General features: G+C 34.0%; 2 protein-coding genes across 9 annotated transcripts in view; both read right to left on the bottom strand.

Moving 5' to 3' along the window:
* Window positions 1-16,917, bottom strand: part of LOC129790048 (solute carrier family 35 member B1 homolog) — a 766,332-nt gene that overhangs the window by 706,424 nt on the left and 42,991 nt on the right. The gene's annotated exons all lie outside the window — the stretch shown is intronic.
* LOC129788453 (uncharacterized) overlaps window positions 1-16,917 on the bottom strand; it is a 68,223-nt gene that overhangs the window by 11,628 nt on the left and 39,678 nt on the right. For all 7 annotated transcript variants that reach the window (XM_055824606.1, XM_055824592.1, XM_055824598.1 and 4 more), the window contains one exon: window positions 4,304-4,437. In XM_055824606.1, the coding sequence (XP_055680581.1) occupies window positions 4,304-4,437 (134 nt within the window). The remainder of the gene's footprint in view (window positions 1-4,303; window positions 4,438-16,917) is intronic.

The raw sequence follows: 16,917 nt of genomic DNA, 5'->3' as shown, positions 1-16,917 counted from the left end.
AATGAATTTCTAAAAATAACTTAATGTTGCAAGTCAGTTTTTCCTCTTTTCTTAACTTAAAAAAAATCCTCTTTCAATCAATCATTCACAAACCATTTGTGTTTACGAATTTTTGCCAATACTCCTATGATTAATACTCAGATTATATCAGTTTTTGTACATAATTTACCTACATTCTATTGCTAAATGTTTTCTTGTTGGAAAAAAATGGATGAAAATTCTCAATATTTCCTACACATAATCTCGAAAATTTTCCCAGACAACATCTGTACGACAATTAATTACTTGCAATTATTTAAAACATATTTATCAGATACGTATGTAAATGAAACTAATTAATTATATTTTATAGGAGGAGAGTAATTAATGTTTTACAAGAGAAAATTCCGAGAGTTTTCCGAGAATATTTCAATTGAGATTCATTTGTGGATACATTGGAGATCATGAGAAATTTTCATGAGATGAGATTTCTTCGGGTTATTTGGGGAATTTGTGAAAGTCAAAATGTTTGAGTGCAAAATTTACATTTCCACGATGATGCCTGTAGGAGGAGGATCTTCGGAGTACACTCTTCCTCAATGATTCCCCAATTTTGGCATACCAAGTGGGTGCATGAGAAAGCACAGTCGGACTGTGCGATGGCGCCACAGGAATTGACGGAGGATTGGGCGTTGAAACGGACCTCATGGCACGATACTGAATTGCAGCCATTCTCTGTGGTGCAACTGACACAGTGGCCGATGGTGGTGTTGAGTCCAACATTGAGAGTCGTCGAAACATCATTGAACATTTTATTCTTTCCTCCTGGATTTATCCACACACAAAATCTCTGCGTTCTCCCCCGTAATGTCGTCGTTGCTCACCGCAGTGGAAACACACCACTCGCTATATTTATCAAATTCTACACTTCACTCTGGTCAAATATTTAACCAAGATTCCACCTTGCTTCGTCTCTCGCGCCACAACCCCTCGGTTTAACCCCTCACCACACCAATGCGAGATAACTCATCCAAAGTGAAAACCTACACCAATCGCGTGTCAATTGCTTGGATAAATAAGCTGTGGTGTGTATAAAATGCAAACAAGATAGAACTCTCGGGATTGGAGGTGATACTGACTTGAGAAAAAATCCACAAATATATCACAGAAGCACTTTTCTGAAATCATCAGAAAATTTTTCTTAAAAATTTCCTCCTACATCACACACTCATTGGAGAGCTTTTAACACACAGAGAAAAATCATTTGATTTATTGTGAAGAATATAACTATAGAAGAATGATCTTTGCAATTCTACTTTTTAATCCAACACTTCTCAATGGAGTTCTATTCTGTGAAACAAAATAATAAACACTATATGGTGTTAGTTCTATAGATAGACGTGTTGTTTAAAAAAATAAAACCTAACAATCAATGTATTTTTCCAGGGACAAATCACCACAAAACGTGCTTTTTGGAGAACGTCTCACGATCAACTGGATTTGCGCGAAAAAGTGTTTCTTTCGCGGCGCAAACGAACCTCTCAAACTGCTCAACTCTCTCGGGCCTTGCGTCGCACCAATAAAGTCATATAAATTTCCATTATACATACTCGCACTTTATTGTCTGTGGTCGTTAGAAAAATACACATAATTTATGTGATTTGCGCACATACGTTCACTTGAGAGCTGTTGTTATTCTATGTACATCACTATTTACCATTTTGAGCCACAATTGCACTAGAGAGGAGTCTCTTTCCTCCTCTTCCTCATCTTTCGGTGCTATGGCTATCCTAACAATCTTCCTACACACACCGTGCAGGCGACAAATGATACAATATGACCTCATGACCTAGCCAGCTGAATTGTAATGAGAGCAAAAGCACATCACTCACCACACAGACGAACTTTTGTCTCAAAGAGACCTCACAGGTCAAAAGCTTTACACGAGGGAGTAATTGAGTGTATAAATTATGTATATGAAGTACTGGAGCTTTTTTCTCTCTTTTGAACGTTAAATTTAAATATTCAATAACATCGAGAATAGGGAAAAACGGGGTTGGGTCAATCATTTAGCGAGAAATGTTGACAAAATTATTTTATGTACTTTTTAAAGTATTTTAAGAATTCTCGTCTCCACGAGTTTTAAATTAAGTAAACACTCTGTGCCGCGTGTGTGAAGATCTTCTTGAATTGTGCGTTTAAAATTATTCTTCTCGCGTCGAGACTCTCTTTGTCATTTTCATATGAATATGCAAATTAAAGAATATTAACAGATAGACAACTCCTTAATAGGGAAATCATGATCATCAACAGTGTTGTACTGTTTTTGTTTATATTTAGAAGAGACACAGATATATGATGGCAAAAATGATGGGCAGGGAGACTTTTATTTAATATTATACAGTCAACTTGGGGGCAATCTCGCTGTGACAATTGAGTGAATAATATTGAATTTAAAGAGAGAGGGAGGATTCATAACCACCCACGCATTAAATGGGTTTATTCATCTTCCTCAGGAGATTTCGTTTCATTTTTTTTTTCAATTTAGTTGATGAATAACGATTTATTAGATCCTATAACGTCAGAGAAATATATATGAAAAAAAATCATCAAGTCTGTGCTATTATTGTATATGGCAATTAAAATTCTCCGGGGAAAAAAGTATGTATAAAGATGTATGCAAAAAAACCAACGAGATAATCTCCGTTGGGTTGAGTATCTCACAACAATTTTGCGTTCCATATACTCTCTCTTTACAATTTTAGCACTAGGTTTTGTATATTTTGTATTTAATGATCGCCTTTTTTCATCACCCAACTCTGTTTACACACAAAACTGATACGGGGTATGAAGACATTTCAATCTAATCGGCAGTTCTGTGTACTACATATGGTTTGCTAGGAAATGCAAGGGAAATTACATTAAAGAAACTCTATTATTGCTTCATATAGCGGAAAAGTAAATAGTTTTACTTATTTGCTGTTCTTTTCTCAATTCAATTTGAGTTTTATCCTTTCATTTTCTTATTTATTGGTTTGTGCAAATAAATAAAATAAACTTAAGGTTTATTTATCGTTTTTGAATTATTTTTTCCTAAAGTATAGATTCAGAAAGAAAACTCAAATTAGGATTTTTTGGACAAAGAGATTTTAAGTTTTTCTCTTTATTTTTTGTCATTTGTCACTGTTTTCCTTTGCCATGTAGTTCTGTATTTTTTCATGAGAAATGTGGTAAAATTGTTCCACTTAAGAAAGCCCGAAGGTAGCTAAAAGCTCTCAAAGAAAGGTTTTCCTCTTTAATACCTAAATGTAGAAGAAATTTCTTCTCGATGAAAATAAGATAAACTTTAGTTATTTTATGAATATTGAGTCCAAATTCGTACAAGACTATGTCTTTACAATCCCTGATCATTTTATGACCACTAAAGAGGACCCTCAAGGACTCACAAGGTCAGGAAGGACGAAAATCCGTAAATTTTTGAGTTGGGATTTTTTGCTAAAAATGTCTTATTTAAGCTCAAAAAAACCCATAAAAATTATTTTTAATTCAATCATCTTGCTAGATTGATTACGGACCTTAACTAGTTAAACTCAATTGAAGTTATTGAAAAATTTCTCAACTGATAAATTCTTATCACTCTTTACACATACTAAATTATTACATTATATGTTTTTTCGATAATTACCAAAAGGAAAGAAATTAGTAGATATTTTTAAAAGCTTCAATTCTGGATAGAAGCAAAAAAAAAGCTAATACTCTTGCAAACAATATCATTTAGAAATTCATAATTTATTTCATAGAATATCGTGCCTAATTGAAAAAAGAAATATCTTGAGTCAATTGCAAGTGCAAATAAATGGTGAATTTTATCGAGTAAATGCCCACAATGAAAAAGACAAATTATTGACTCAGTGTTGTGTTCTTCCATTAACTGAAATATACACACAATTTGATGACACTGAATCCCGGCTTTAATATACTACACTATATAGATATAGATGTCTGGCAATTTTTGGTATTTTAGCATCATCATTGACGTTTGTTCAGCACACTCCCTCGCAAATCTACTATCACCTAATAGCAGTGGCGAAGATGTGGCGACAAAATTAAATCAAATACAGAAATAGTGCTAATATTCTCTTCAAATAAATGAGCTATATATGGCTAAGAGCCATTCCAGAGTAGGATCCAAGAAAAATTTCGATAATTAAAACAAGTTTTCTTAACAAATAATTTTGGCTTTCTCAGAAATTCAAGAAAAATATTGCGGGAATCATAAAAGAAAATAATTTAAAAGTAAATAAAGAATAAAACATAAACTTACGCCTCTTGAATCCCGAAAGAGAATTGCAGCATGATAGGGATCGAGAGTTCCATCAGCACGCAATCCACGACTAGTTCCTAGAGATGCTCTCCTTCTATTTTCTAATTCAGCCGAGGCTCTTCGCATATGAGCACCTGGAAAATCAAATAATAATAAAAAAAAAGTTGATTAAATTGAGCATTAATTTGCCTGTCAATAAACACATATCGTCATAATTCAAAACGTGAAAACAACTTCCAAGTTTTTTGCGCGAGTGCAATTTGCAAAAGTGGCAAGGAGTGCTTTATTGTCTCACGTGGAGACAACCAGAAACAAAGATAAACACCTCCACGGTGGTTGTAGTATGACGGGAAAACAATTGCACACCTTGACCCTAACAAACTTGTGCCCACTTAACATGTTCCTCATTAGGAATTCCCCCACAAACATCTTTTTGTGCGCTACCTTCTTTTACGATTTTGTCAAAGATTTTGTACGTTGCACCGCAATCATTGAGCACCCGATGTGGTATGCTAACATCCAGACTTTTACTCCTACCCCGGAAGTTATCCTGGGGATCATTGGCACCGGATAGGGAGGAATTTATGGCACCATGTGGTGAGTGATCTTGACTCTTCCCGCGCTGCCACACGCGTTTGCCAAATTGCTTCAGCATCTCCTGGAAGGAGTGATGATTCGATGAGCGATTTGACTTGTCTTTTGTTACCGGTGGGGATGAGCTCTCATTGAGGCTCTTTATGAAGCTCGAATTGTCAAATCGACTTCGATAGCCAATTATATTTCCACTGTAGTCATCAAGTGAATGTGCAGCGTGCGTCCTGAAGATACTATTTCTATCTCTATCAGATGCAATATGTACTTTTTCATTATTCTGGAATGTTCCCGTGTGCGTAAAGTACTGATGATCCGTCTTATATTCATAGATATCATCCAAATCATGTGGGAAATATCCACCACCATTCACAACAGGCGAACCATACGTATCCAATGAACCACGTCTGTAGTTCTGCATTAAGACAAAAAAGGTCAATCAATGCTTTAGGTTATATTTATTAAAATAATAATATGCAATGAGGTCAGTGGCAATGTTTATTTAAAAAAAAAAGCTACAAAATCTAGAATTTTTGAGATGAAAATCATTTTATTCTAATCTTTTAATTAAAATCTAAAACTATATTTGTCAGACTCACGTGAAATTCACCGTGAGCCCTGAATTAAATTCTATCTCTTCTTATTAATCTACATAGATTCATGGGGATTAGCGTTGTTATGCTGTGTTCTCTTTTGTATTCATAACAATTTTCACAGAATTCTTTGTGTTATGCAACAAATTAAGTTAAATTCACTTTTTGACCTCAATCACAAGATTTTATTTTATTTTCCCTTCTAAATTCATTCAGGTGCATGACAGGTAGGTAAAAGTTCTGTGAGGTCAGTGAAGAAGCTTTTGCATAAATCTTCTTTGCAAATTAATCAAATTTTCCTGAGAATTTCTCCACATTTTAATTAAAAACTTCTCTTTTCATCTCAACGTTGCCACTGATTTTTATTTCTCCAAAGTTTTCATACCTGATTTGGACTTGGACTGCATTTTCTCGGTGTTGATGACATTCGTCGTTCCCGATAGCTACTGTAGGCGTCAAAGGGACTCCTACCTAGCACTCCAGGGGATTTCTGTTTATCCGGAGATTGAGGACTCCAGCGACGATTTGGAAAAACTTGATTTGGTGATTTCTTTGTCTCTGGCACAGGTTGTGGACTCGATGATAATTGCTCGAGAATTATATCTGGAAAAATTGTATTGCGTAACACTCGTTGCATATTATGGAAAGAAATGTTGAATTTGGAAAGAAAATTTGCACAGAAAAATACACACCTTGTGGGAAATCTGTGGATGACCCACCACTAGAACCACCACTTATTGTTCTGCTCGTGGATCTTGAATTGGTGTAGTGGTTGTAGTGTTGATGCAAGTGCGCCTGACTCGACAATGCACTCTGGGCAGATTGCCAGCCTTCCGTGCTATTCTGCTTGTCCAATGCATGTTGCCGAAATAAATGCTGTATGCCATGCATGATGATTTCCCCTCACTTCGGAAAATCTCACACATATACACTCTCTATCCCCTCCCTTTGCAGCCCCCTTTTTTATGTGTCCCACTTCCCTACTTTCTCTCCTTATACACACCACTTTCACAAACTCCGCAGTTATTTTTCCAACAGTCTTTTCTTCGTCTTTTCCCGAACACAACACTCCTCTTCTATCTCTTGTCTCTGGCATTCACTTAAAAAATGTTCTAACTCTGTAGAAGATTGATGTGGGAAATGTCTCAATGCGATGAACACACGTTTCAGGATTAATATCCAATTTCAGGAATTTTCTCTTATCATCGTGAAAACACAAGAAAATCATCAATGTCGCGAATTTTCAACAAAAAAGAAAAAGAAAATAAATAAGAAGATATTTCACGTGCGATTTCTTCATCATCTTCTTCAGAATGGATTACATTACAGATTCATGAGAGTTTCTTATTTCTCAATATCAACCCATGTCACTTCCTTCTCGTTATCCATACACCATGCTATGCTAATCCAATCATCAATCTATCCGATGGCATCAACTTCAAACTTTCCCTTTCATTTTCCCCACCCAATATCATCCCTTCCCGCCTCATTGGGCTGCCACGAGGGCAAATCCATATCCTGAGAAAAGGTCAACATCATATCAAATTTCCCAACACTCAAAATTCCATATGGAGCTGAATAAATATATAATACTTTAGGTACATACATCCCAATGGAACACATCACTTGAAAGATTATATAATGACACACAAAATTGCTCACATTTCCTGTGACGGGGTTCTGATTCCCACTAGAATTCTACGTTCTCCTAAAACTAAGTCCACAAAACGCACGCGCGAATTTTCCACACTTTTCACACGCTTTGAGTGGAATTTTAGTAGGAAAAACCTACCCTTAGGGGCTAATGGTCGGAACACACCCTACCCCATATACAAGCCTAGTATATAATTTTGTATATTGCCCCAACAGTGAGGAAACACTTATGACCTGTCCAATGTTGAATGGCGTGGTAAATTCACAATGAAGCAGCATAGTGAATTCCCAACATTTTATTTGGGAATGGGGGGAAGAATTCGTGGAATGACCTACATGAAAATTTATCCCCCAACAAAACTATTCATCATTTAATTAACTAATTTATATTCACTGCATCTCTCACTGAATTGTTAATTAAAATTTTGCAGTTTGTGGTAATTAGATTGATCTACAGTGTGTTCCATTTTCAATGCCGGAAGTGATTTTTCTCATAAAGAGGAAACTTTTCTAAATTTAGAAAAATTGAATTGAAGGGAATTATTATTATTATTCCAAATCTATTAAGGAGCTTTTAAAAGGGAAATGTTTGACTAGGAAAATCCCTAAAATCTAAAGTTCTTCATGAATTTTTTTTTAAACAATTTTTAATGGTAAATATTTGAATTTTATTTCAATAAAATCAACTTTAATTTTAGTAAAACTGAAACGTAAAATTATGAAATTAATTTATAAAAAAAAATGTTTAGAAATGTGTAGAGTAGGAAAATTCTAAAGTTCTTCATGGATTTTTATAAAAGAATTTTGAAGGAAAAATACATAAAATAAAATCAACTTTTTAATAAAAATGAAACGTAATAATAAAACATAAATTAATCAATCTATTTATCTTTTTGGATTTTTTTCTTAAATAAAATTTCTTTTTAAAATTTTGCATTTTATTAAATCTCTGCATTTCACCCCTTTGATTTGCATTTAGAATGCATCACACTGTACTACAATACAAACTACAATGAAAATCAATACACTACGCCGTAGAAAATGATGAGCAATTTCCAAATTAATTTTAGCATGCATGAGACAGGAATTTAGATGGATCATAAATATCAAAAGACTTTTATGAGTCCACGGAGAATATTTTGGAACATCACACGTATTGATGTATGCATACCTACATATACTTATGTACATTTGGACTAAAGTGAGATGAAATTTAGGCTTCATTTCGTTTCCATGCGGAACATGAGTAATTCATCAATGTGCCACAGCGGGAATTGGAAGTGAATACTCCAAGAAATACCATGTCATTGTTATTTAGTCATCAAGATTAAATACAAGAGTGGTTGTTAAAGAAGTAAACATCATGTTTTTGCCTATAAAAACACCTATTAGTGTTTTTCTTCTTCTTCTTTTTTGGCATTTAAAACTACATCTCTCGACACTCTTGAACAACACTTGAACTCACAAGCAATTGACATTAGCACTTTTAGCTGTATGTATGTGGATGGAAAATGTTGGTAAAAAAAAAGAGGAGTGACTCCACTTAAATGAGATTGATTAACCCCTTGAGTTTCCCACATGGTCTGATGGTTTGAATGTTATGTAAGAGAAAATCCATTGAGCAGAAGAGACAACAAACACGCCACAGGAACTTTGATCGTATGCTCACCCAAAACAGACACTTTCATTTAATACGAAGCTCATGAGATTGTGCTCTTATGGCAACAAGAAACAACTCTGGCGGTATTCTCTGTAGTATACCTACATTTTTATTTCGCGTCAACCTTCTCAGTTACGCAGTTTTTTTTAATCCCCACCTCGTGTGGATCTACACCTGTGTCAAGGTCACCACAATCACCAATTCACGCGTTTTCGACAGAGCGGAAGGTGTATGTTGGTTGAATTAAGCTCCTCTCCCGTGGTGATGAAGAACGTCACAAGGCAACTTCTGCATAGCCGCGAAAGAAAAAATCACAGAAACGACTGAATTGATAAGAAAAGCTTGAAAATAGCTTGCAAATAAATTCACATTCTCTCACAGAAATTCTATATAGTCATCTACGAGACTGACCTACATTTCCATCTACACATCAGAGCACCACAAGAGAGATATAATTCATACAAGTGAGACAGAGGAATAAATCGTTTTGCACACCAGAATGGCATCAAAAGTAAAAAAGAATCAATGTCATTTTGCAAAAATATTTCAGCTCCTTTTAGTCACTTCACCAGAATGTCCCATGACAACGACAAACATCCAGAAGATAGCCGTGAGATTTTGTTCAAAATACTCAGAGGAATTTTCTGCGAATGCTTTCACATGGAAGCTTTGAAAGAGACTGCGAAAAAGTGAACCTGCGCGCCCTTTTCTTCCCGCCAAATACAAACCATTCATGCTTGACTCTCTCTCACATGGACGCCACCATCGTACCTCCACACAATAATTTAGCAACGCATTTTCTCTCTCGCAACCCAACAACCGTGTCCCTGGTTGAAGTCAAGAGGACGTGACTCTGAATCACAAAATCCAATCAAAACCCACCCACAAGTTCAAAGCCACATTCTCTTCTTACTTTTCGGCCATGTGGTCTGTGTTCACTGTCAATCTTTGCACAAAATTTATCCCCCTCACGTTGAGAATATTTCACGGTCAACCTTGTATCCTTAAGACAGAGAGCCAGAGATGTTATGAAAGAGGATGAATATAATGAGAAGATAATGTTGTATTAATAAAATATATTATTGGCACTCAAATAATGAATTTTTTATTACTTTACCCCAACTTATTGGGAAAGCTCGAGAGATAAAATTGTCTTTTGACCTCTTAGGAGGAGATTTACAAGTAAATACATGTAGCAGTTATTAAATTAATAAGAAGAAGACATAAACAGAGTAATGATGAAGAGAAATGAAACTTATTACATGTTGGAGGATCAAATAAAATATATTTTACAGGTATTTCATTACTTGGTAAGCACTACATATGCCTACAAACGCGCGGTTTATGAAGAAAATGTAAATGAAATAAATGAAAACGAGGAATACATATTTCCTAGACTACCTGTATGAGTTGTATCATAGCCGAGCATAGAATAATAAATACCTGCAGAGAATGTTTCTGAATCTCTCAATAATATACACATGATTAAAATTAGTTTTATGCTAAAACAATATATAAAAAAATTAAAATTAAATAAAATTAAAGCATTAGAAATGATTCACTCTGTATTTTTCGTATAGGTAGAGGATCAATTTAGTATACATACACAACATTAATAAAATTGGCAAAATAATGTAATTTCCCCCACGTGAATCTCAATATCTTCATCAAGTAAACAACATCTGACTTAAGTTTAGTGCTTTCGTTATTGCATATGGAGAAGATTAATTGCTGAATGTAATTAATATTGAAGACGTTCGAACACAAATTGCCAATTATTGTAGGTATTTGATACATGTGATTGATGGGATATCTAATTAACCCTTCATGTTGCTTATTCGATGCAAAAAGTTCATTAAAATCATTATAATTTTACTATCCATCATCAATGTGAACTTTTAACAACATTTTTGGCCCTTGTCTATAGGTAAAATATCACTCTACAGGGTCTCATAAATGTCACACCAAATAATTTACCTTGACTCCCTCTCTCCCCCTCGAAAGCTTATTTTACAAAATATTAACACAATACATCAATTTCTTGCAATTTTCCATTAGAAGAAGCTCAATAAAATTCTCGAAGGTTTTCTCTTGTTGAACTTTTTTCTCTCCAATTGATTCCAATTGAATGATTTTATTTTCCAAGATGGTAGAATTTTTTTTTAAGAATTCTTCTCCCCTCATCCCCATTTTCACGATGTTTTTTATCGTGTGTTTTATGAGCGCGAAAAAAGTAAACAATTTTGAGATTGAACAGCACTGAGAGCAAAAAACTTGCTATGACGTGCTTCTTGATAATGAGACTCCCGCCCTTTTTGATAACCCAGAAATAAACATGGCAAAAAAAGAGTCTGAACCGGAGCTATGATTCCTTATGTTTTCTTCTTGACTTTCACAACAAAATTTCTTCCCATTTTATCACCAACAACGTATTTTTCTGGAGATAAATGCAAAATTTATATTTTTAGTCTATTTCGCATTGAATTTAGCACATGTTTTGCATTCGCAAAGTAATGCCCACTTAAAAAAAATATTATGTATCCCATTAAACGCACATGGAGCTTTTTCATCATCTAAAAAAACAATCAACAAAAATAACCGGCACAACTCGTGCTTTCAATGCACGTAATTTACAGAGAATGCACGAGAGAGAATAGGAGGAAAAATATTATGTGAAAAATCGTGTGAAGCAGAAAATTTCTACTTTATTGGCTGTAGAAGTATAACGCACATCAATAAAGCATCGTGTATTATGTCTTGTTTATTAAAATAGTCGCGCAAACATGGCTTAGCCCTATGTGTGTGAATGAGCCAAGAAGGAGCCATGCCACACCTCAAAATACATCGAACCATATTATTTACACTCCTTTCCATCCTCTTCAATTATCACCACATATTTATGTAATACACACTTCAGATAACATTTTATACAGCTTTTTCTCAATGGACAGGACATACAGAGAAATGTTGAGGACATCTGAAGGACAAGCTATTATACATTACTTGCATACAAGGAGCTTGAAGTAATAATTACATATGTTCTGTTCACGTAGTCAGATTCATTTCAATTTAATTAAAATGCATTGTTTTCTTCTTTTTTTTGTTTAATAATTTAATGGGGGAGTGTCAGGTTGCATAAAAATAGCAGAAAATGATTACATTTCAAAAGAAAATTTATACTTTGCTTAATAGTAAAAAATCTAGCAGAGAGAGAGAGAGTAAAAATCAATTAAAGCTCTTGTAAAGCTTCCGAGGGAAATATATATCAGAAAGCTCTAATAAATTTGAAGAAAAACGTTTGTGCTAAACGTGTTATATTACAATAATTTCGCCAATTTCACGCAAATGTGACACCTCTTATCCTGCAGAGTACCCAAAATAGATACACGGATGAAAAAAATCCGTTCTAGCCCATCTAAAAATTGCCCTCGTTAGTCATTGTGTTATACACACATTGATCGAGAGGGGTGAATGAACGAAAAATGCCTCTCATTAATTTTCCCACCACCACCCAGAATTTTATCACATGACAAATTCCTTCTAACCATCGCAATGTTTTAGGAATTTGAGTAACCTAATTTAATAAAATTTGCTAGGCCAAAGAAAAGATTCTTTTCGTTCTGTCATACTAAATAAACCGCACTGTAGGTTTTTCCTTCACATTGTTTTGATAAAAATGAGAAAATTGATGGGTAATAGAATTGAAATTACTTTACCTCATCACACTGTTTGTTGTGTGCGGTGAATCATGTGTTGTTTACAGAGACCTTACCTAGGTATCTATAAAAATTACAATATATCCATATTAAATGTATGCATCTTTTTACCCCTATCTTGAAGTTTCTAGGAATATTTATAAACTCTTTATTACTTGGAGACTTTACAGATAAGCTTGAGTGTGGAAAAGTATTGTAATCTATCGTTTTTATCAATCTTAGAATCTGTTTTTCATTTTCTGATTTTTTTTTTATATTACTCTTTAAGAGCAAAAATTTCATAAGAATTGTGAGACGCTGACCGATGAAAAAGTAATTCAAAAGCGAACCTTAATAGGAAAAAAATTGTCTAAATCGGATTCTTTTGCATCTAACTTGGTTTTATTAATTTTATCCATTTAATCTTTTATTATTATTTCTAACTAGCTAGACGATAAGAGACATTTATTTATAAACACTCATCATGGAGATTCATCAATTTATTTACATTTTAAATCATAAAGCACACGGCAAAGTCCTTTTCACAATCTCTTTAATTAACAATTTATTCTAATGCACCCGATGTTATGACTTGAAATAACTCACAAGGTTAAATTGGTTTGTTTACGGTTGTGCTTATGGGTGAATGGTGGGACACACTGCGGTTAGAAATTTACACTTTGACGGTAAATTGGCGTCGTAGTACTAAAATGCAAACAATTGGTACAAATTGCAATCGAAGCGGATATTTTGTAGCGAAAATAAATTCAAAGCAAATTAAGGGGGGTCTCTTTGGAGAGCTGATGAAATTAAATATTTTTATTTTTTTGGGGTTTTTTAATATTGGTTACATTTGTAGCCTAATTATTAAAGAGTAAGAAAATCATTTTCCGCCATCTTAAATGCGACGCCATCTTGAGATTTTTGTCAAAACACAAAGGTAGGTTTTTCTCAGGATCTACTAGTTGGATTTTGATGGGGTAAAAAGCAAATGGATGAGGAAATACCAATGCAGATTTTGATGTAGCGGAATTTTGAGTTTCCATTCTGGAGCTGAGAAAAGTGGGAAAATGTGACTTTTCTTCAGCAATTTTTGACGTTTTCCCACTTTTCTCAGCCCCAGAATGAAAATTCAAAATTCTGGTACATCAAAATCTGCATTGGTATTTCCTCTTTCATTTGCTTTTAACCCCATCAAAATCCATCCAGTAGATCCTGAGAAAAACCTACCTTTGTGTTTTAGGACAGTTCTGTGAAAGAGACGGAAAATCACAAGATGGCGTCGCACCTAAGAGGGCGAAAAGTGATTTTCTTACACTTCAATAATTAGGCTTCAAATGTAACCAACATCGTAAAACCATGTTTAAGAAAAACCCCAAAAAATAACAATATTAATGTGTAAATTCTAACATTTTTCCCAAGAGACCCCCCTTAAACAAATAAAGATATTTTTCGGAAATATATAATTATGTTTCGAAAATACGAAAAGAATCATAGGAAAGATTGCGATCCATGAGTCCGGGAATACATGTATTTTTTCCAAGAATAATTAATTAAAATAAATCTCTGAGGGTGTTTGAAAAACAGGAAAATTCATATGTATGATTCTTTTAAATGAAAGAGGTACAAATTGCAAATAAATTATAAACAGAGTTGCTTCTCATATGCTTTTGAATGGTTTAAATTAATATTAACAAATACAAAATACACGTTTTCTGCACAAAACTTGAAATTCACTGAAGAACTTCTTTATTTTCTTCTCTCAAATAGAAGCCAAAACAATATTTCACTCACAATGAGAGAAAATTTGCAAGAACATATTTTGAAATGATCTGTGAAACAAGAATACATTACAGCTACATTGTTGAGTAAAACGTGATAATTTTGAGTAAATAGTTATGTATGGAATTGTGCGAAATACATAACCATTTTCACTAAATACACATTAGAGATAAAATGCAATTGTTGCAGAAAGCAGTAAAATACATCGTAAATAACATCGAAAAATTCAGAATAAAGCCTACGAAAGACTATCCGCTCGCATCATTGCAATTTTAAACGCACTCTTTATATATAAATTTATTCAGAAAAACAAGAAAAAATATTTTTTTATAGACTCTATTATAAATGCAAAGCAATTGGGGTCACTTTTTGCATTTAGTGCTAAACTAGTTCGTGTTCTTTGCAATTCATTACGCAAATATTTTTATTGTTTACTTTTTTTTTTCTAATTGCAATGTTTAATTTTAATAGTAATTCTTTTTAAATTTAATTAAATATGTAATTTTCCACACAGTGTGTTCCATTCACAAGACACAATCACCACAAATTGACAACTATTTCTACGTGTCAGGAAAAATATTTATGAGTTCCCTTCTCTCCCATTTCCTCTTCAGTAATATCCACATAAACCATTTGATTCAATAAGCTGTATTTATGAAAGTGAATAATCAGCATGAACCGGGTAAGAAAATAAAACAAGCTCTGTCCGTTGTAAACAATGTGATTTTGCCAGAGGGGAAAATAGAAGATAATTTGTCAATTAAAATTCATTAGTGCGCTAAGTTCCTGTCTCCTTATTTTTTTTGTTCTATTTCTGTGTCTTTTTTTGGCGGAATTCCTAGCCAAAGATCAACCTTCAACTCTTACGTGATTGCGTGAGTTGCGTGAGACGTTTTACCCCACATCAACACATTGATTTTGCATTTTTTGGCATTATTATGTGAGAAAATTCCCAACACGTTTACCACACAATACCATTGTCTTGCTGAAATATCTGGGTCTCTCTATGTACCTCCGATAAAAATTATGTGTCTCACCCCACGCTTGATAATTACCTTAATTAATCACAAAGTTTCAAATTAAAAGTCTCTCTCACTGTGTGTTATATCAACGTAATAGTGTGTTTCCTGCGTGTACAAAATTCTCCCTGTGGAAGAAACTTCTTCATGTTTTTTTTCTTCGTGTTTTCAAAATTACGTTTTTTGCGACCCGCTTTCATCCTTCCTTCCATCTCTCTCCCGGGAACCCTTTTGTGATGTAAATATAGAAAGACTACAAGTGGGATTTCATAAGGCAAAACATAAACACACACATAAGACGTTCTCATAATCCCAAGGTCGACGAGTGTTCTAAAAAGAGGGTCTCTGGTTCTCCTGGACTCTTTTCTCCCTCATCCTATACTTCTTGTATTTCTCTTCATGTGCTATTTCCTTGCTTTTATTTGCACACTCGCATGGCTTGGCAAATTTTTAACGATCTTGCTTTGGGTGCTTAAATATTCTGGCAAAGCTGAAAATCCACTGCGCAATTATTCCTTCTGCCTCCTCGTGTGGCTTAGATAAAAAAGAAAAATAAAAATGACACATCGAAAGCACAAATGAGATTCTCACTCTAATATATCCATCAGTTGACTAAAGGAAGAAAAAAAAAACAGACCGCCCATTTTCTCGCGATTTTTTCTCTTATTTTTCCTCCTATTTTTCCCTCTTAAATTGTTTTTTGCCGGTTTTTCTTTCATGCAAAAAATTGGTGTCAAGCTGCACATGTGATATTTTTTGATTGTTGTTTTTTTTCGCGATAAGAATCGTCTAGAATTACAACCAAATGCGCACAAAAATGCAACACCAATTCCTCAAATTCCTCTAACCATGTCACCTGAACGCTATTTGATACCTCCAGTTGACTAATTATTTTCCTTTTCTAGTTTTTTTTTAAATTCACGGAAACCCTATTCCTCTGCGAGAAAGAAAACCCACCACAGATGGGAAACAATCGTCAGCAAAAATGCAAAAGAGAAAAGCAGCACAATTTTGGAGGGTTCATTGGAAATGAAAGGAAACACGAAAAATCTCCAGTTCATGTACAAAAAAAGTTGAAGGCTACGTGTGGTCAGTTTCCAAAATTCTATTCACCCATAAACCGGCTTCAATTGAACACGTTGCCGAAAATTAACATTTTCATTTTAAATTTCAAATGATTTTTCATCAGCAATAAAAAAATCCGTGGAACTACTAAAAAGCACTCAATGGAAGAGGGAAACTTAAAAGAAATATGTTTAAAAGACATGAGGAAATGTCGCAAAAAATGGGGATGGATAAACTTTTATAGATTGTTAACATATTGCGGTGAAGAATCGCGCGACGGTGACATTGAAATTTGCATTTTTGCACTAAAATTCCCAACACTTCGGCATTTAATTTTTTTCTCTGTGACACTCTGAAAGGTATTTGAATAGAAGGAATCTCTTAATTTGCAATTAAAAGATTTATTTATTATTTTTTGTAGCAATTGTACAATTTAGAGCTTGAATCTCTTTTGCAAAATAGTCTTGTTGTGATCATTTTAAACTCATTATTAGGTGAAGAAATAGAGAGACTTTTCGCTGTCAAGTCAAAAATTTTTAGAACGTCTTTTCAGTGA

Source organism: Lutzomyia longipalpis, chromosome 1, assembly GCF_024334085.1.
Source record: "Lutzomyia longipalpis isolate SR_M1_2022 chromosome 1, ASM2433408v1".
Classification (NCBI taxonomy): Eukaryota; Metazoa; Arthropoda; class Insecta; order Diptera; family Psychodidae; genus Lutzomyia; species Lutzomyia longipalpis.
Note: the sequence above shows the minus strand (reverse complement) of the source record. Positions and strands in the feature narration are given on the sequence as shown.